The 21,244-nt window shown below is 43.3% G+C and overlaps 1 protein-coding gene across 2 annotated transcripts in view; it reads right to left on the bottom strand.

The window, feature by feature from the left end:
• Positions 1–21,244, bottom strand: part of Sdk1 (sidekick cell adhesion molecule 1) — an 892,505-nt gene that overhangs the window by 103,638 nt on the left and 767,623 nt on the right. For both annotated transcript variants that reach the window (XM_063234098.1, XM_063234100.1), the window contains 3 exons: positions 9,118–9,227; positions 7,682–7,832; positions 6,729–6,966 (listed from right to left, as the gene is read on the bottom strand). In XM_063234098.1, coding sequence (XP_063090168.1) covers positions 6,729–6,966; positions 7,682–7,832; positions 9,118–9,227 — 499 coding nt within the window. The remainder of the gene's footprint in view (positions 1–6,728; positions 6,967–7,681; positions 7,833–9,117; positions 9,228–21,244) is intronic.

The raw sequence follows: 21,244 nt of genomic DNA, 5'->3' as shown, positions 1-21,244 counted from the left end.
GGCACATCCATTTATAAGAGAACCGGCCAAGTCCCAAAGAAACGGAGCTATCTTGTGACTTTAACAACTCAGGCTTTGAACATGGCTGAGTTTCTCACAAGGAGAGAGTAAGGTGGGCTGATAGAAAAGAGAAAATGGCACATTTCAGGATTAAAATTTCAGCTCATTCAAGTTTTAATCAGACGAAATCTGCCAGTTGGGTACCAGATATGATTTTAAGATTTAAAAAAGACAAAGCTTACCCCTCATTTATTTTGAGACAGATCAACATCTTAAGTTTTCAGGTGTTCCTAGAAACTCCTCACCCCCAGGGCTTACTTTCTCCTGCTCCATCTGTCTTCTCTGCTCAACAGCAGCCTCACTGTGCAGTTCACTGCTGTTCCGAATGTACCTCTTTTGATTTTTAAAGCCTCATTTATCTCTATAATATATCACAAGACATCATAGAACCTGTTGGAATGTACTTTAAAACTGTAAACTTCATTTCAATGTGGCTCAAGGTGCCCTCTCCATGTTTTCAACTGTCCTTTTGAGCATTTCAGGGAACCGCAGTTTTCACTGATGTGAGACTTTTACCTGGACAGTGACTGGCAGCTTTGTTCTCCCCTCAGCTCCCTCTACAACCCGTTCCCTGCCCAGTGTCTCCAAGCTTCAACCCCCATCACTGTCTCCATCTCCCTCTCACCAGCTGAAATGCTGAGCTGGACCAGGCAGGATAGATATCTTTGCTTGGGATGATGAGTGTTAGAGGTTACCAGAAGGAAAGGAGGCAGGAAGTCGGAACTGCTGCTCTGGGGATGGTGTTGGGGCCAGAGGGAGGAGCCCCCAGGAAAGCAGGCTCTTGACACCATCCAGAAGGTAGATAGCTAATGTCCAATAGGACCCACAGCACTGGAGGAGTGCCTGAATGTTCCCTGGCAAGTGTGTGTAACTGGAGTAAACACTGAGGACCAGCACCTAACAGAGCAGAGATTAGCTCAAAAGGAGTCCTAAGAAGCCTGTAACTAAGGCACGTAAGATGTCTGAAAACTGAAGAGTCCACATAATGAAGATCAATAACATAGTTGTTTCATTTGTGATGAAAACACTTAAACCAAAACTCTTGTCTTCTTCCCAAGGAAATGTATTCCAGTGAAGTTTCTAACTAAACAAAAAAATTTAGTGGAGATTTAAAAAGGAATTTTCTGTAGATTATAACCCTCAGCAGAAAGGAGAGGATGACTCAGCAAAACTTCAGCTACAAGAGTGATTCTTCCTCTTGCTCAGAAACCTCAATGAATTAACTGTGAACACAACCATAGTTCAGTCAGTAGTTCATTCTGCATGGGCTTCTTAGAATTCCTCTTCAGTTACAGGAGTTAGTTAACTTAAGACAAAGCTAAATCCACTACGTTTCTCTTGCTGCGAAGTCAACTCCTCAGTATTATCCTACAAAAATAAGCAACACTGCTTGAGAAAGTTTCTTCAGAGTTACCATAAAAGAGATACATGATTGTCTGAGAACAAAGTTAAGAAACAAAACAAAACAAAACAAAAACTACTGTAGAAATAGGTTCCAAAAGCTTGAAATGTTTGTAGGAAACATAGCTCCCACTCAGCAATTTCGCATAGGTTTACTGATTTTAAAGAGTATTCTTTGTAAAATTATCAAAACATTGTTTCCAGTCTTTATTATGTTTTCTTCATTTTTACAGAACATGTAATTTTGTTGTTTTATGAATGAAATCCTTGAGAAATAGTTTAGCTGGGTGTAAAATTTGGTGCTTATTTGTCTTTTTCTTTCACCTCCTACAAGATGATTACCCAGCCTCCCTCTGGCCTTATAGCTCTTGAAAAATCACATCAGTCAGATTGTTACAACTATCTTTCTGGGTTATCTGCTTTTTGTTCTGTTTTTACAGCTTTCTCTTTGGTTGCAGCATTTTAAAGTTGAACTATAGTACATTTTGGTGTGGATTTATGAGGATTCATGCTTGTTTATAGTGATAATGTCTTTCATCAATTCTGGACGTTCTCAGCAGATCTATGCAGACTTGCTCACTTTTCTATTTTGGATTTCTATTCGATAGTTTCACTTAGTTCTTTGCCACTTATCCACTGTCTTATTGTCAAACTTTATGCTTTTGTGCTGTGCTGACTCACTGAGTTTTGAATTACTGACTCAAATTAGCCTCTAGCTAATTAGCCTCTAGCAGTGTCTAAACCGCTTTTTGCCTCAACCATAGAGTTTTATTTTCAATGTCTATTTGTTTTTTTCAAAAATAAATTTAATTTAAAAATGGTATTTTAATCTTCAAAGTTCTAATATTTTCTTTTAATAATTCAAGACTATGATAATTTAAAAGGTACTTATTACATATTCTCTTTAATAGCAGCATGTACTTTAAAGCAACCAAGGCCCTTGATCTTTCTTTAAAAAACAAACTGTTCATGTTTACTTGCGGCAGACTATTTCCACATGCATTTCATAATTGTGATTCATTATAAAGAGAGCTTGATTTTTACTTTGGACAGTTTGGCTATGACAACATTTGTCCAGAGAAAAGTTGTATTTGTTTTTGTTGGCTGTACATAAAGTCTGACCTGAAATTAACTTTCCTCTTCCCTTTCCTTCCCCTCCCTTGCCTGGCCTGCCCTTCTTTCTCCTCTCTCCTCCCCTCCTTCCCTTCCCTGCCTTTCCTCTCTTTCTAGTTCCTTTTTGTTTTAATCTATTTAGAGAAGAGGACAGTCCTGGGGTTTAACACAGTAATTTCAGAAGAGTTGATGTTCTCCCTAAGGGTGACAAGACAAGGGCAATGAGGACAATCAGGGCTTTTGACCATATGCAAAAGGCACAATCTATGAAGCAACTTGTTTTAATAATATTTAATCTATATAAAGTTAATCTAGAAAGCTGAGCTTTTCTTTAGAAAATAGTTTTCATGTGATATAAATTTGCCTATCACAGCATTCATCTATTTATGGTATACAATTCACAGAGCTACATAATCATTATTACAAAGAGCTTTAGAACAAATCATCACCCCCAAATAAGCCCCATACCCTCCTCTGAGTGTCTTTTTGTGATTGCCTTGATGCACTGAATCAATTCAAAGTATTTACAACAATTTCTGTCAAATGAAAACATCATGATGTGCCTTCATCCACCTTCATCTGGATGTGGCACTATCACAATGACCATGAATGATAAACATTCGGAACTGATTCAGGACATCCAGGCAGCTGTCGCAGCCCAACAAAGACTCTTATGAAAGATGACTTCTAGAGCTGCTTGAGAAAGTGGCAAGGATGATAAGCACTTTTGAAGTGAAAGGAAGTATTTTGAGGGGGATTAATGGCAATACACCTTTTACCATAATCAATTTAAAAACAAAACTGAAGTTAACTATAATATTTGATCATACCTTATACCTAGTGGTGGAACTGCTATGCGTTATGAGAACTTTATGCTTATCTTTTGAGGGTCACCAGCTCCCTTCCAAAGTGGCTACATGACTCTGCATTTTTATCAGCTGCATGTAAGGTTCCCATTTCTCTATCCGCTCACCAACACTTGTTACTGTCCATTTTTTTGTACTTAAGCCATCTTAGGGGTGTGAAGTGACACCTCATTTTTGTTTTGATTTGCATTTCCTTAATGGCTAATAATGCTGAGCATCTTTTCATGTGTTTATTAGCCATTTGTCTGTCTCCTCTGAGGAAATGTCTATTCAGGCATTTGCCTGAGTTTTAATTGAATCATTTGTCTTTTCATTGTGAAGTAAGAAATCTTTATGTATTCTGGATACAAGCCTCTTGTTGGATACATGATGTGAAAATATTTTCTTTTTCCATGTTCTGCTTGATAGTCTGTGAAACACAAAATTTTCATTCTGATGAACTCTGATTTGTCTATTTTCTCATTATTTGCTTGTGCTTTTTGTTTCTGGAACTACATTCTTCATTATTTCCCATATGGAAGTTTCTAGGACCATTCATAGAGTATATACCCAGAAGTCAAACTTGAGTCAGGTGCAGGACTTGGAAATCATTTCCCCCATCTGAGGTCGAGGCAGCTGGCCAGCCTCTGTGGGCAGGTACTTTTAGCCTCTTTGTCTTCAGATGGGAGTTCAGGACCTCAACCCTGCACCTCAGATTAAGGGGTGACCCTCTTGTTCTGTAAAGGCAACAAATCTCAGGTCCTTACAGGATGGTGACAGGCTGGCTGCTCCACCTTCCTAGCACAGCCCTGGCTTCTCAGGCTTTGGTTCTCTTTGTCACCTACATTGGGTGATTTCACTGTTTTCCTTTCAAGTAAAGTAATATATTTTAATCTTCAAAATACGTATATTTTATCTACAATTTTCTAGTTGGAAATAGCAAAAAATTTATGTTTTCCAAAAATATTTGATTATCTTCTTATTACTGGACTTAGAATTATCCCTTAAAATTTCTCAAGTTCTTTTCTTCATCACAAAGATTCAGAGCTTAAAGATAATAGAGCTTTTAAAGAAACCTACACGGCCATAGTCAAAGCCATGTATTAAGCATGCCTCAGTCTTCTCTTTGACCTGATAAGATCTGTGGTGGGAAGTGAGTCTTACTTTACTCCAGCAAATCCTCCTCTAAACATCTTTCCTCCCAGAGGTCTGCTGGCCACTGTGCTGGGGATTCTTCAGTGACTCTTCTCAGTAGGTTCCAACGTTTACAACATATTGCGAATGTCCCCACCTGACAATAATTCTGTGTATACCTGCTATGTTGAGGGGCTCTTCCACTTACTTTACCACTTCTCAGGAGAAAATGAGGCAGAAATAGAGCCAGAAGCCTCTTGAGAACTTTGGCTTGGAAGTAGCAGTCAAGGTTCCCTAGAATCCTAAGCACGTCTCTAGGATTGCAGGGTCATATCTGACCTTTCTGGTGGCAGGAGGAAGCAAAGAGGATAGGACAAGAACCTCTGCCTGGTGTTCCCTGAGCCATAATCCACATAGTGACACAAGGGAATGCCTTTGTTCTCATACTGAGCAGCTGTGTGGAGAACCACTGGCACCCCTCCTAGCTGACCCCTGCAGGTGAGGGGTCAGCATTTTGACACATAGGTAACCTGGTAAAGCCACACAGTACCCAGTAGGCACTGGTGATAAGTAATGGGGAGTTGAGGGCCAGTCTGGCCAGCAGGGTGCCAAGAGCCCTGTTTGCCTCGTCAGGAGGCCACCTTCTCCCTCTAGCTCTCCCTGTAGACCTCACTGCGATCATGGCACCAACTGTCTGGGTTTTTGTGTTCTTTTTCAGCACTGGGCAGGCCAGGACTTCCCAACTTCCTTCAACCCAAGGATGCCTGCTCCAAAGTCACCTCCAGCCATGCCAGGAGGCATACACCCACTGTGTTTCCCACCTCTGTCCACCTGGTGTCTGGACTTTTCTTCAAGGCACTGGCATGCATGTGACCCTCCTAACTCATCCTTTAAATATTTCCTGTCAAAGTCACACTGAATTCTAAGTATCTCCTAAGGCAGTTTTCAACATAAATTTTAATTAATTAATTTTGCTATTTGGAATCATTCTTGCCATAGGACTTCCTCCTATGGCATCGGGCGTGAGGAGAGGACAAGAGAGGTTCTGGCTGGAGAGTGGGCCTATGGCTTTTCCAGCACTCTGGGTAGGGATAGCCATGGACAGTATCATTGCCTCCAAACTCCCTCCTATTCTTCCTTGGGTCCCAGGGGGACGTATCAAATGTGCCCCCTTGGAGCCTCTAGGAAGGAATCTCATGCAGGGCTCAAGAAACACCCCTGGGTCTTTAGTAGAGTTAGAGCAAGGTTTAATACAGTTACCAAAGAGAAGTATTTTATGACAAAAAGGAAAATGGATGAGGGTTTTCTGTAGGAAGGGTAGGGGCCTGGGTCTTCCCCTTGGATTTCTGATATGGTTCATACCTTTCCCTCACCCTGTGTGGACTCATGTCAGGGTTTATTTTAAGAGCTCTTCCTGATAACTTCAGTCAGTCTAGAATGAACAACTCCTCAATATGTCAAGTGCATGCTGTGGCATCTCTCAAAGGTGGGCAAGGACATCTGGCTCCTTGCTTGTCAGACTACCTTGCCAATGTGGACTGGGATGAAGGCTAGTCTCTGTCAGTCTTTGCAGAGTGTGTGCTGTGCCCTTTCCTTTGTGTTGATACAGATGAAAGTTGTAGAGATGCTGAGACTGGCTAAAGTTCTCCTGTAAAGCCAGGAAGGCTAGGGGACATGCCTGTCATCAGCATGCTGCAGTAGAGACTACTTGGTGTTGGCCAAAGACATTTGTTTTCTCTCTGGAAATCAGCAGTATTCTTGACCAAGCCTAAAGGCAAAGAACAGGACGACCAGGACATCTCCTCACAGATTTTCAGAAGGACACGTGCCCCCTTCTTTGCTCTTTCTGTTTCCTCTGGGAAGAGATGGTGACTAGTCCCATGGTATAGCAAAGCTTGGGTCCTCGAGTCACTTCCCGGAAGAGGCCCACTCACCCACTAGAAGTCCTAATGATTGGTGCCCCAGGGAAGTCTCACCTGAACTTCTCTTGAGGCTGGTCTAACACGTCTAACACGTCTGGCCTAACTAGCAGGCATGGAGTGTACCAATAAAGACACAGGGGGACATGCTAATATGATGTAGTTGGTTGAGATTTGGGGACTCAGTGTCATCATGCCCATCTCCAGTGAGAGGTAGAGAGGACATATCTCTGGGACCAGCCCCGCCCCCTCTCACCTGACTCTCTCGTCCGACCTCGCACCACCTCGCTCCACGGCCCGGCCCCGATGGCATTGAAGGCCTGCATCTGCAGCTCATATTCCGTCCACTCCTCCAGCTCCTCGATAGTGAGCTCCCTCTCCAGCCGGTCATTGACGACTTGGGCCAGTGCAGAGGTTGGGAGGTCTAAGCGCCAGTACTTCACTCGGTAACCCACGGACTCAGGGTTCCCATTGTACTGGGAATCAGGCAGGGGCTGGCAATGAATAACAGTCTGTGAAGAGTTGATACCTCAACATCATCGGCTTTTAAGGTCATAAAGGACAGGCCTGTCTTACAGAGCCAATTCTACCAAAAGCATTTTTTGGGTGCAGGAAAGGGTAGTGGAGGAAGGATATCCTTAGATCCTTCTAGTCTAACTTTTCTTCTGCTGATTAAATGAAACCCTGTTAGTAATGCACTGGACATAATTTCTTTTAATACATTTTGGCTTAATTTTGTGGAAAATGTTCTAATTAAACACTAGGCTGGCTCTCTTTTTTTTTTTTTGTCTTTTTATCAGTACCAGGAATCAAACTCATGACTGCCTGCTAGCAAGGCAGGCACTTACGCTGCTGAGCTAAATCCCCAGCCCCTAGGTTGGCTCTCTTACAAATACTACCAAGAATTGGTTCCATATTGACCGAGCTCAAAGACTGACAGGTCAGTGCATGGTATGGTCTGCATTCCTTCTTGAAGAGCAGTCCCTGAGCCAAGAAGAGAGGGAGCAATGCTAGTAATTAATGTGGTATCTTGGGCTGCTCTAGATCATAAACTAAAATTATTATGTGTAATACTTTAGGGGTTAGTGATGGGATTAGTTTAGATGAAGAAAAGACACGACTAAAGAATCACTAAGCTCTGAGTTTCCTGGTAAGCCATGGCCTCCTTAGGACATGGTCCTGCAGCTCCCCTTTCACACCCTAACTTACCACCCAGCGCAGCCGCAGGCTGGTCTCACTGGCTGTCCGCACGGTGATGCTGGTGGGAGCCACGTCAGGTGGGGCCTGCAGGGTCTGGATCACACGGGATGACTGGCTGAAGGGGCTGGGACCAACGATGTTTACTTGGCGCATTCGAAATCTAGAGGAGAAGCCATTGCCAAAAGTTACCACAAAGCAAAAGGCAATAATATATAATACCACACCCATGACTGCTTCTTAGGAAAGAGCTCTGCTTCCAAAGAAAAGTTTGAAAGTCTGAGGTCTTTTTAATAACCAAGGGCACTCTGTTGGTTTCAGAGGAGAGTAATGGCCAGAATCTTCCCCGGGATCCCAGACCTTCGGCAAATCAGAACTCTCTGTTTCTTTATCTACAAGGTGAGGTGGAGGCAGGTGCTCTCCAAGGTATGTGCTAATGCTTTTTCTGTTCTATTTCTATGTATAATTATTTGAATTGAATTCATATACAATAAAAATCCCGAGTGCTGACACATGTATTTATTACAGAGGTTCTCTAAGTTTATATGAACTTAAGACAGGGTCATTGATCTCTAATCACAGTTTCTGATCTTCAGAATAATTATATAGCTTTGGCTAATTTCACACGGCAAGTTTTGAATCCCGCTAGCTCATTTTGAGCTAATGTTTTTCTCTAAAAACTAGTGTAATACATCTTGATTCATCTGCTCTTAAGCTTAGAAAAGATGTTAAAATGAATACATGCTAAAACGTGCCTCTTATTAGGTGTTTTAAAACTCCAACTTTGATATCGTACGGAGAAATTGTGCTTCACGAGATGTAATTTCACCTTTTACTCCCTGAATTAGTAATTCTTATTCTTTCATTCCCTGATCTCATGAAATGTATCCATCCTGGCAGAACAATGACATTATCAAACTCAACATCTGGTGATAACTGGAAATTTCATCTCCTTCAATGCTCTTACGGGAAGTTATAACATCACTAACAGCTCATGATCACTTTACCCTTTGTTAAGGCCAAGGATTTACTGCTTGGATAAGTTTCAGGATCAAGAAGCAAAAGGTTAAATGGCATGTTAAGTGCTTGATTGGTGAGACTAGCAATGCCTGGGTCCTGGCAGAAGGAGGCAGAAGGATATTCCTAGGACATCTGCTTTGTTTGCACACAGCATGTTAATGGCACCAAGAGGTTGGAGAGCTCAGTAAAGAAAAGTGCCACATCTCCACAGCCTTCTCAGTTGTCATACTCAATACAATAGACAGCCCTTATATGAGTACTCTTTGGTCTAGTAGTGATGTCAATAACTTGGTCAAACTCAGCTGTGTGTCCTGCATGCTCCTTAAGGTTTTAGTTTACTATTTATTGCTACTTTGGGAACTTCAAATTTATATATAAAACTGGGTTTGTTCTTCCTGACAGATACCACCTGCTCAAGATGCTCTTACCTGTAGTGGGTGTATGGCGTGAGGTTTGGGATTTCCAGCATCTGGGCATCAGGCTCATTCTCCTCCTCGTAGAGGCAGACCCATTCCTCCTCATCGCCGATAGCACCAACCTATAGAGAGGGAGTCTGAGGCTGATTGGACACACTGCAGGGACTAAGCCTGCCCTGGTGCACCTCCCTGGACAGAGTCACCATGGTTTCCACACCTGGACAAGCTGAGTCCTGCACATACCCTTTAGTGCCTTGGAGATACACACTCTTATTCTTCTCACCACAAAGTCTGGATGGGTTTTAGTCAAAGCTTACAGTGAAGAGCTGGGCTGCACAAGGGTGGAACCTGAGGATGTCTCTGCAACTCACAGACACTGGCAATGCAGAGGACCATCTACCCTGCCTTGTCCTTTCTCTCACTTGACAACTAAGGACTTAGAGAGGGCCAGAGAGACTTAGTCAGAATCCCACATGGGACAGTAACAAGCATCTTTATTTGGGGTCTGCTTCCAGATCTGCTTCCCCCACACACTGACCAAGGAACTTATTTTGTCCCACATCTGTCCCAATATACCCTGCCTCAAATTCAACTGCTAAGACTGGCCATGCACAAGGAAAACGTCAAACACAGAAGGACAAAGCTTTTGCCCTCAGAGCTGTGCTCGGTGGACTTCTGTGCCTGCATCCAGAGCTGATACAAGAAGTGTACTCCTAGTCTACTCCAGTCTGCCATAGAAGCTCTCTGAGATGCCTTCTGTGTGGCTCCAGTAACCACCTTTCTTTTATTCCTTTATCCCCTTCTGTAAACACCATGCCTATCCATCTGCTCAAAAGCATTCCCACTTCCTGGAACCCCTGTCGCCAGCCTCACCTTTCACTCTGCCTCATGCATTCCTATTACCGAAACTCACCTGCCTGGTGTGGCTTTTCCTTCTGCTCATACCAATATGACCATACCCTGCCTCCACCTTGCTGATGCTACCCAGCCTATCCCAGCCAGAGAGCACAAGGAAGACACAGCGTCCTTAGGCCAGTCAGAGGGCCCGCAGAGTTCTTCGACTCAGATTATGTCTCTGCTGCAGGAACACTTCAGACCTGGCTGAGTGGTATTAAGGACCCAGGGGACATATACAGAGGGACCAAACAAGCTAAGGTTGAGCTGGGATCAGCCAGGGCTCTGGCATTTGACACTTTATAAATGACTTAAATGATGGAACAGGAGTCAAGCTCATTAAGTTTGTAGAGGAAACCAATTTGGCAGGTGGCCAAGTGATGGCCCTGAGAATTCAAGATGACCTTGGCAAACTGCAGAGCTGGGGAGGAGAAAGTAAACACACATGCTGGTGGTTGCTTCTTGAAGAATACACAAAGCAAAATGCAAAGCTCTAAATACTTAAAACCAAAATCAAGAAAGTAGTTGATGGTTCCTCAATGAACTCAAAGCAGAGAATACCATATAACTCTGCTTTTCCACAGCTAGTATAAACTCAGAACTAAAAGCTGGGTCACGAGCAAACTCCTGTACAACAGGTCCACAGCCCAAAGGTGGGCACAACCACACGCCTATTGAGTCAGCAGCTCACTGACACAGGCCCTCATGTGGATGCAGCTCAAAACATGCTGCTAAGTAGAAGAAGCCAAGCCTGACCTCCGCATGCCACACAAACCCTGTATGAGATATCCCCAGGGTCTCTTCCATACAGACAGGATGCAGAGGCCTGGCTGGGAGTGATTATCATCCCTGGATCTCGTTTTAGGGTGACAAAAATGTTTTGCAACTGAATAGAGGTGATGGATATACTAACTTGTGAACTGTACTCTTTGAAATGGTAAATTTTATATTATGTGAATTTCATCTCATTTAAACAAGAAACCTTAAAATGAAATGCGGGATGCTGGCCGAAAACAGTGTAGAAAGATCTGGAGGTCAGAGTAGTAAGCAGCAGCTGCAGATTCTCAAGAAGCAAGGCAGTGGAACTAGACCGCAGGGTGAAGATGCCACGTAGGCTGAGAGGCTGGAGGCAGAGGAGAGACTGCCCTTGTGCTCCAGCCCTTCCTCAGTACTGTGCAACATCCTGGGCCCTGCAGAGGGGGCAATTCCTATGCTTTTCGTTTCCTAGCTTCTCTGTACTCAAGTGAGGGGAACCAGGTGCCTGGCAAGTTTAATTTATGCTCAAACCCCTAAGGTCTGACTGTGACACTGTTTACCCTTGCAAAGCAACTTCTTTTCTCTGCCACGTCTCACCCTCTAGCTTACCTTTCTAACTTCTCCAAAGGAAGGCTGGAGTCCTTGGAGTCAGGGCTCTGGAGACTGTTCTTGGTCTATTGCCCTAGCTGCTATGTCTGACATGTTCACTTCCTTTTGTTTGTCTGTCTCACTGACTCTGGGTACATTCACAGGGGCCTAGGCTTCCCAGACCCTGTGGCCATCACAGCACCATGTGACTGGGGGGTGCTCTTGGCCACCTGAGCTGCTTGGGGTCAGTGCTGGTTAGATCAGTGTCTCTGGCTTTATGGTGTTCCTCCCATGTGACTGAGAGGAAAAGAAGAGGACTTGCAAAACTGGGATGCTGCCCAGGGGAACAAAAAAGGCATTCCTAGGCTCTGAATGGGCGGGAGAAGGGAAGAGTGCACCAAGAGGTAGCCACGCTTATTTGCCTAGAGAGTGCCTGCATGATGTCAGCAAAGATTAGGAGGAAACAGCCATGCTGTTGGACTGAGGACCAGTGGGACCTTGAATCTCTATTCTCCTTGGATGAGTGAGTCTTTTGAAGCCCCGTGGCAGTGTCCCATAGTGGGTCCCTAACCTGCCACTAGAGAATGAATGTCTGGTACCTGCAGATTTCTATTTTGCTGGGTGTGGTCAACAAATCAAATCTAGAACAAAAAATTAAGATAACAGAGAAGGGCAGAGGCTTGGCCCAAGGTCAAATGTCCTTGTCCTTCCCATTCTGCTGGACCAACTTTTCTATAAGACATCAGTTTAAATGGGGGCCAGATCACTGGGCAGTCCAGGTGGGTACCACCTGGCTCTGCCTGCCACTTCCCCTGTAATCCTGCGATGCTATTATCTGAAGGTATCAGTAACAAACACCTGTCCCCCTGCCTCTCTAACACATGTCTACCCCTCCTGCCCTTCTTGACGTACCAGCAGGCATCTTTGAGAAACCTCTGGGAATAGCAGCCCCCTTCTCACTCCTCCTACCAGCTGCCAGATGTGACATCCTGATGCGTGCTTTCAGGCCATCTTCTTCCCCCCTCCATACAGTGTGATGATACCCATCAAAGCAGGCATTTAAACCATGATGCATTTAGGTACAATGTGTGTGATCAGAGAAGGAGGAGAGCATGAGTCAGTGTGGGGTCAGTGGAAGAAAGAATGCCCAAATACTGGAAAGGTAGAAATAAAACTGGTTATAAAAGTGATACAACCACGTCTCTAGCTTAGTAACTTGCAGTCTTTAAAACTAGCTTCTAACATTACAGGCTCTGGGCTAATCAAACAGGATACCACATACAGTTTTTTCTTTCTTTTATGATACAGAGTTTCACTATGAAATTCAGGCTGGCCTTGAACTCACTATGTAACCCAGGCTGGCTTCCAACTTGTAGTAATCTTCCTGTCTCAATCTCCTGAGTGCTGGGTTCAGAGGTCTGTGCCACCATACCTGGCCACAGCTACATTTCTTAAGGTTGAAAACCCATAGACACCTTCTCAAAGAAGGTTTGACTCCAACAGCCAGCAAACTAGCCCATGGGCCCAATCTATCCCACCTCTTTTTGTTGTTGTTATTTATAAAGTTTTATATGCCCACTGAGCTGCAACAGTCTCAGTGAAACCATCTGCTTGGAAAGCCAAAAGGATTACAGAGAAAGCACCAAGGTCTGCTTACGTGTGACTGCTAGGGGCACAAGGTGAGACACTATTTGATATCACCTTCTAACCCACAGGCTTTTTCTGCTGTGCCAGTTTGAGCAGGGACAGGATCCTACTCATTATAGTATCTCCAGCATCTCCCCAAGGTCCAGCCTACGCCTAACGCTCAAACACGTTTGTTTAACACATCAACAAATGCACAAGTGAAGATGTGAGTGTCTCAAAATATCAGTATTAAAAATGGATTGTTTGACATGCAGTTTCACAACCAAGTTATTATCAAAAATGTAACTTTGCTTCTAGACCTCTAGGGGAGAAACCTATATTCCTATAATACAAGATTTATGTCTTTATGTAAGGAGACCTACATTCTCTAATCCTTGCTGGTCTCTTCTGGATCACTGGTTAGACTTCAAGACCATCATCACAGAGTGCTCCAGAAGTAAATGCCTGCACACTAACAATGAGCTCAACATGCAGAGACAGAACTATTTAAAGATAAAACAAATCGAAGCTCCTGTGGGGAAGCTGGGATTTTGAAAGGCTCTCCCCTCCTTTTTCTTTTAAAGCTAACAAACAACACTTTGTAATACTTATCACAAAAGCAGAAATGCCATACATTTCAAATGCCACTCATCAGGAGGCAAGTCCTTCAACCCCATTAAGAAGCACATGGTCCCTTCACTAAAGCTATAGGAGATCTGCCACCCTACTGTGTCCCTCAGGAGGGCTGATGGCTCTGCTGCTTCCTCTCAGTTCTAGCCTATATTTGGCACCTGGCTGGGCCCCTTTCGGCATATGGGTTCATTTAATAAGTAGGGGGTCCCAGATCTCTCTTCTGTCAGAATTTGTCTGGTTTGCACTGAGAAAGCCACTTGGTTCAGCTGGGCTTCTGGGAAGACTCAGGGAACCTGGCTCCCTAGGCAGGATCTTGGATGTTCCACCAGGAGGTTCTGGTGGCTGGTTAGCATCCCAGAGACCAGGGGTTTGATGGCTTACCAGAGGACAATCATTAAGATCAAGGAAAGGGACTCTCGCAGATGGAGGAACAAAAAAGCTTCAGCTGCCTAAGAGGAGGGAGAGAGGAAACAGCTCTTCAGGATGAAAGATGACACTCCTGCATGCTGTCCATGGAAACCTGAAAACCACTGTACTCTTCTCAGCCAGAACTGCTCCAGCAGTATCCTATACAGCCAGTAATATCACAGATACCCAGACCTTCTCCTTCAGAGTGGTACCACCTATGCCATGGGCAACTGTAACTTCCCCATGCTGGAGGTTGTGAAGAGAGTGTGTGTGTGGGGTGACCAGATGGTTCTATACCTTTCTGATAAAAGCACAGCACAATGAGGAAGAGAATCAAGGCCTACACGACCTGAAGGCCAGTTTCGGGAAGGGATCTCAGAAGCTTGCAGGTCAGTGAGTTGTTAAGGGGCTTTTCCTTGACCCATTAATCTTAGCTGGTGAGGAGGTTGCCATCTTTGAGAAATAGCCTGAACTGGATTCCTCCTGCCTTTCTCTGCCACCTGCTATCTTTCCAGGTTGTTTTGTTGTTCTCCCTACTTAATATTTTTTCTATCTTTAGACACACAAATGTGAAACAGTGTCTGGACTTGTTACCATGTTCTTTCCATTCTATCTCTGTTCTTGGGCTCCTCTGCTCCCTGATTCCTCATCTGCTGCCCCGAACACCCTCAAATGACATTGTCTTTATCCTTCTCCTTCACTTAAGGCCCTTTCCTCGTGGCCTTGTGTGTCTCTCCACAAAGAAATCTCCAAGACTCTTTTCAGCACAGCACCCCAGTTCAGAGTCTTGGCCTCTGCTTGGACTAGATAATGGTCTAACTCAGCAAATTAACATGAGAATGTGGTTATCTTTGCTACCATAGGACAAACCAAAGGGTCAGAACTACCCTGGTTGTTGCTGTCACCACAGACCCTGGCACCTCAGCCTCAGTGATGAGTAGTTAGAAAATCACAGATGTCTGGTGCCCCTCATGTGTACCAGCTTGGAGGACTTCTCCTTTGTCATCCATCTACACAGGAAAACTTATTTTGCTCACGGCTGGAAAGTATGACGGGCTGAGGGTCCCTGTCTGTACAGATAGCTCTGAGTCCCTCACTATAACAGAGTTCCCTACACAGCTTCTATGGTTCAGCTGCACTGTCCCAGCCCAGGAGGCCCAAAGGCCACCTCATCCAACAGTGGCTGGGTCTCAGTCTGCTCAGGCTGCCACAACAAACCCCACCAACAGCAGGAGCTCCCCTTCTCCTCCAACCCCAGACAGGATACCATCCTGGTCAGGTTTTGCATTGCACACAGCTAGATTCTTCTTGCATCTGCACCTGGCGGGTTGGGGGGGGGGATGGAAGCTCCCCATCTCCTCTGTAAGGGTACTCATCACATTTGTGAGGCTCCACCTTAGAGACTGCATCCCACTCAAGGTCCCACATCTAATGGCGTCCCCATGGGACAGCTTCCACATCAGAATCTGGGGGACACAAACATTTAGTCTATAATACCTGCCTTATTTCTTCTATACCATTTTCCATATGTGTCCCCCATAAGATGCCCCCCATGGCTCCCTCAAGTGTCCAGTGCTTCCCTAGAGCCCAAACCAGCAGGAAGTTTCTCCCAGCAGATGTCACTGTGTATCCCAGACCTGCTCCTCCTCTGGAAACTGCCAGGGGGTACTCAAGTTCGGGGCCCTGGTGCTGAGCCAAAACTTCTTTTCAATGCTATGTGTCTCATGATCTGCTGACTTCACCATGACAGAACAAGAATAAAATCCACAGTTTAAAACAACAGAGGCCCGCAGTTTTCTTCCTTTCTTTCTGGTCTCTGCTTGGAATCCCCCTTCTCATGAAAATGCTGTTTATCCTCGGGGCCCAACTTAAATGTCACGTCCTTGTGAAACCTTTCCCGGTTGCACTTCTTCTCTTAGCAACAACTCCTCATGAATCTCCTTGGTAACAATCATTAGATCCCACCGCAATCCTCCTTCCTATATTTCACTTGACAAAAATCGTGAGTTGCTACAGGAAGAACTATGCCAAAGGTTTTTACCTTATACTCTAATATGTAGCACGTTACTCCAAACAATAGAGACTATCAGTCAGTGCTTAATAAAGGCTTGCCAGATGAGTGGATGAATGAATGAAACAAATATAAAACCCAATGACCAGAAAAATGAGACATATAGGCAAATCTAAAAATTTAACAAGAGAATTAGGATGAAAGGATTAGAGCACAGAGCAGTCCTCAAAAAAGAATAGGAAAACATTACTCTCATAAAATTTAATTTGGTTTGACAGTTGTGATTTATGTATGCATTGACCTCTGTTTCTCAGCAATTACACTTGTAGTAAAATGCTTCCCTCGTTCCTACTTGAGTTGTCACTTACGCTGCAGTATTTTCTTCTCCTGCATGGTTTTAAGAGTCCCCTAATAGGACCTAAAAGGATCTGATAGACTAATGAACAAAAAGCCCACTTTAAGCCATTCATCCTGTACAGATTTCCTATGCTGGTTGAGGAATATAAGAGAAAAAGTCATTGTAAGGGTGTTATTATGGACAATCAGGCAAACAATAAACATTTTGAAATATCCAAGTATGTATTTCATTGTCACCTGTCACCATAGTACCTAAATGCTTAGGCAGAGACATTATACCAGAACAAAAGATGAAGCCTGTCTTGGCAAATTTACCCAGATGACCGCATTATTATTGAAGGACCCATTAGAGCCGATGACAGCTTTCCTATGCATGCGCGACAGACTATTCAAAAATAATGTCACTCTTTCTCCCTGTTATGAAAAAGGAATTCAACTACGGTCAGGGTTTATTACAGTGACAACGCTGACAGATACTTATCAAAAGGGCTGCAAACAGCCCTAACATTCATCCAGAGTGAGATGAGATCTGATTGGTGGGGGAGATATCCCTTCCTTCAGATCGTGGAGTGAGGAGATAGAAGTACTAAGCCTAATCACCCCACGGGAGATGTGACTCGCTAGTATCATTCCACCTTCAAAGGACCCCATGGAGCCAAGTGGATGACTGAGGAAGCAAAGAGTATGTTTTTAAAGGAGAGGCTCTCCGCTCCTCCCTTCAGTAGGCAGGGATGTTTCCGTCCCCAGATAGTATCTATGCAGAGACTCATCCACCTGTTCCACAGGTGTTTGCCACAGTTCCCTTGTAGGCCTGGGCCCTGTTCTCTGTGCTGAGGCCTGGGCAGTGGCCCTTCTTCTCACTGAGCTGATGTCTTAAGAGGACAGATGGTTGCTACACAACAAATAAATATAGGAAGTTTCTGTGACAAAATGAGCCATGGGAAAATCCCTTGGCCCCGCTGGGGTATACTTCACAAGGCAGGGCTTGCCCATGGCCATGCAGATCCAAGGTGAACCATCGGAGTTCCATCCTACAAACAGCCAGACCCAGATATGATGGAACAGTGAAGAGACAGACAGCAAAGCCACCAATTCCAAGGAACCATGAGCACTTCAGAGCATTGCCAGTGCTTGATTAATACTTTCAACACTTCCAGATATTCTTAAGTAGAAAAAAATCACTGAGAATACAGATGCTCCTTGACTTATGAGGGGGTTCATCCTGATACACCAATTCTAAGTGGAAAATGACTTAAGTGGAAAACACATTTAATACACTTGATCTCCCAGATATCACTGTGTAGACCCGCCTGCCTTGACCATGCTCAGAACACTTCCAATAACCCCAGCTGGGCAGAGCATCTAGCACAAGGCCTACTTTATAATAAAGTATCTACTTGCTCATGTATGCATAGATGGGCATTTGTAGACAGTGACACAGTCTCCAAAAACAATGGCTACAGTAAGCTGAAGAGAATGGCTTTCCCACCATCATAAAGTCAAAGTATTAGAAGTTGATACCTTTATGTGGGGGCCTGTGAGTACACTCATAGGGGAGTAGACTCTAGAGCAACATCCCAGGACAGCTACCTATTGTCTGCCTTTAGAGGGAAAGTCTTCATGCATGAGTCCCTCTCTGGAGCAGGTCTTCTGCTTGCTATGACTCCTTGGCCTTTGACTGAGATAGGTTCTTTACTTGTCTTTAGGGCCCCAAAGTCTACACTCAGGTGTGGGATAAGAGCAAGTCCAGCTAGAGGGACAGAGGTTTGGAGTTCCTACTGCAGGTTCCTGGGAAACATGTTTGGCTTTGGCCCCCTGTAGAGTAGGCAGACTGGATGCCCAGGATCATCTGGGCATTTGCTCCTAACAGCAAATACAGCTACCCTCATCTGCTAAGACAACTGAATTTTCCTAGAACTCACCCTGAGTAGGAAGTGATTTTAAGAGGCTTTGGATAAAAGCATCCTAGGGAAATGGAAAGTCCCATATATCTTGCCAGATATCCTCACAGGTAAGCGCATCGGCAAACAGCAAAGTGGTATAGTGCCTATAGACTTCTATCCATCAGGTCCTTGGTGTCTCACACATGCACTAAGGAGACAGATGATGTTATCCTGTGCGTCAACTTCACCCAGGAATGCATCACTCCAAAGGGGATCACTGCTGCCATGCTGGACCACCTCATCATCTGTGTCTGGCCTGAGGATGCCTGGACATTCAGCATTCCATCTCCATTGTTCCTTAGTTACTGAGAGACCAGACAGTCTCATGATTTATTTTATTAGCCCACAATACTCTCTAAAACAGTGCCTTTTAAGAAAATGTCTATTGTTATGCACAAATAAGTACTAGGGGCTTCCCCCCATTCTGTTTTCCATTTTTAGAATGGAAGCTGTTTTATCTGTACCAGAGTGTTAGCATTAGTGTCTTTTGTTATTGAAAACCCTGCCCAGAGCAGCTTTTGAGGATACTGAATGCTGATCTGGCTATGAGACTGGAGCAAATAGCAGAGTGGAGGGGCTGGCAGAGGTGGCAGGCAGGCAGATAGAGGTGACACAACATGCCACGCGTGTGTTCCCCACTCTGCAGTTCCTTGGAAAGGTCTGGGAAGAGATGCTATGCTCATCTGCAAGCAAAGCTTATGAATTAAGCAAGCATTATCAAACCAGGAAGACCTATTAAATCTACTTTTTTTTGTAAACCCACCTCTGAACATCGACTTATTTCAGGATCTTTCAGAGGGGCATCTTTTAGCCCAGAGGTCACCAAAGATAGGTTGAGTTTTTTTTTTTTTTTTTATTGTTTTTTTTTTTAATTTTATTTAAGGAGAAAAGAAAAAAAAGCAGAGAAAGGGTACAAGTTATACAGATTTGCAGAAAAAAATGAGCAGTAGGAAATCACTAGTTAATGGATTACATACTGTCATCTTAGAAATAATTGTTCAAGTCACAAAATTAAAGCTTGTAAAGTGGACATTCCATCAATGATACTGCAAACAGTTCTGTTCAATGATCCAATAAAACTCTGTGATATCATATTCTATCTTATACACTTAAATATACATGTAGTTATATAGTTTAGAGCACTTTCATTTCCTCTCTTTTGTACAATGACTATTACACATTTTGGGTTTCATTGCTCTCACGGTTCTTATTACTTTTTTGGAAGAAAGTAAAACCAAATGTGACATAACAACAGAATTGGTCAAGTCAAAAGGGTGGACATAATAGATAATGTGAAAACATAATACAAGGTGATCAACAATGGTTACCATAATGCCTCCCGCTATCTCTAATAGAATTGCCTATACCATTAGTTATAATACAATTGAACAAAACAGTAAAGAACAAAACCGACAAAGCCAAACCATTGGAGACATTGTAGGTCTTCAAAAGTAGATAAAAGTCAACGAGAATGGGCGTTATAATGAATCTCATTATCTTCACAGCTGATGCCTAAATTTTTGAACCTGATACTATCCAGCAAAACAGAATAGGGGAACATCAGTTAAAAACCAGATGGTGAGAGTAATACAGGGCTTCAAATCGAGGCAATGGAAAGTCAAAGTGGGTTACTATAATATATCCTGCTATTTTTTTCCTTTAATTAAAAGGATAAAAATTTTTTTTTAAAAGTATTAAAAAAGTAAATAATGGAGTGGAGATTGAGATAAAAGAGGGCATAACAACGAAACAGCACAGATCAAAACATAACCATTTAAGCAGAATAGTGTTTCACCACCAGATAATCCTGACCTAAAAGTAGTTACCATATTGTCTCTTTCCTTGAAATCCTTGAGTACAACTTCGTATACTGTAGCATTAAGTATATCAAAACAATGTAAAACCATTTAAGAGAATGACAGCATTACAGAGTATTTAGAATCGACTAACAGAAAATGAACAATGGTTTCTGTATAATCTCCTTGTCTTTAAAAGGTTTTTGCTTATACTATCGTACATAATAAAATCCAATAAGATACAACCTATTTAGACCAATGGAGACAGAAGAACAACAGCTTGATGAGACTTCAAAACAAGATGATACTAAATCAGTATTACCTATTAAGATGTCATTTTCTCCAAAATAGCTGTTCCTATCATCCAATCTTCTCTGCCTCATTTCTGTTGAGCTCTTATTCTGTCAGTAGCTGTCAGTTTGTCTTCTTCACTTTGTTCTCTGCTCCATTAGTCGTGGCCTCCACTATTTCTGGATTCTTTGTATTTTTCTTTTTTTAGAATATCCTGCAATACTCTCTGTAGAGTTGAATTGGTGGTTGCAAATTCCCCCAGTTCCTCTTTATCCTGGAAGCACCTTGTTTTCCCATCAATTTCCAGGGACAGTTGTGCAGGATATCTCAATCTTGGCTGAAGATTATTATCTTTCAAAGCTTGAATTATTTCCCCCCACGCTCTTCGTGATTTGATGGTTTGTGCAGAGAAATCTGCTGTAATTCTGATGGGTGCTCCCTTGTAAGTGGTCTGTTTCTTGTCTCTGACAGCTTTTAATATTCTGTTCTTGTATTGAATTTCTGGAATTTTTATTATTATATGCCTGGGTGTTGCTCTGTTTGGGTTGTAGGTGGCTGGGGTCCTGTATGCCTCATACATCTGAGTATCTTTACCTTTTGCTAAATTAGGAAAATTCTCTTGGATTATTTCTGTGAGTAGCTTTTGTAGTTCATTTGTTTGTGTCCCTACTTCTTCTTTTATGTTCTTAATCCTTAAGTTATGGCTCCTCTTATCATCTTCTTGTCTTTGTATTATTGCTGTTTGTTTCTTTGTTATTTTTAAGAAGTTTTTCATTTCATTCTCCCATATTACAATTCTGCCCTCCAGTTCAGATAGTCTGTCCTTAGTTTCTTTC

The sequence above is a fragment of the Cavia porcellus genome, unplaced genomic scaffold (genome assembly GCF_034190915.1).
Source record: "Cavia porcellus strain 051 isolate PalLab524CR breed Dunkin Hartley unplaced genomic scaffold, mCavPor4.1 scaffold_23, whole genome shotgun sequence".
In the NCBI taxonomy this organism is placed as follows: Eukaryota; Metazoa; Chordata; class Mammalia; order Rodentia; family Caviidae; genus Cavia; species Cavia porcellus.
Note: the sequence above shows the minus strand (reverse complement) of the source record. Positions and strands in the feature narration are given on the sequence as shown.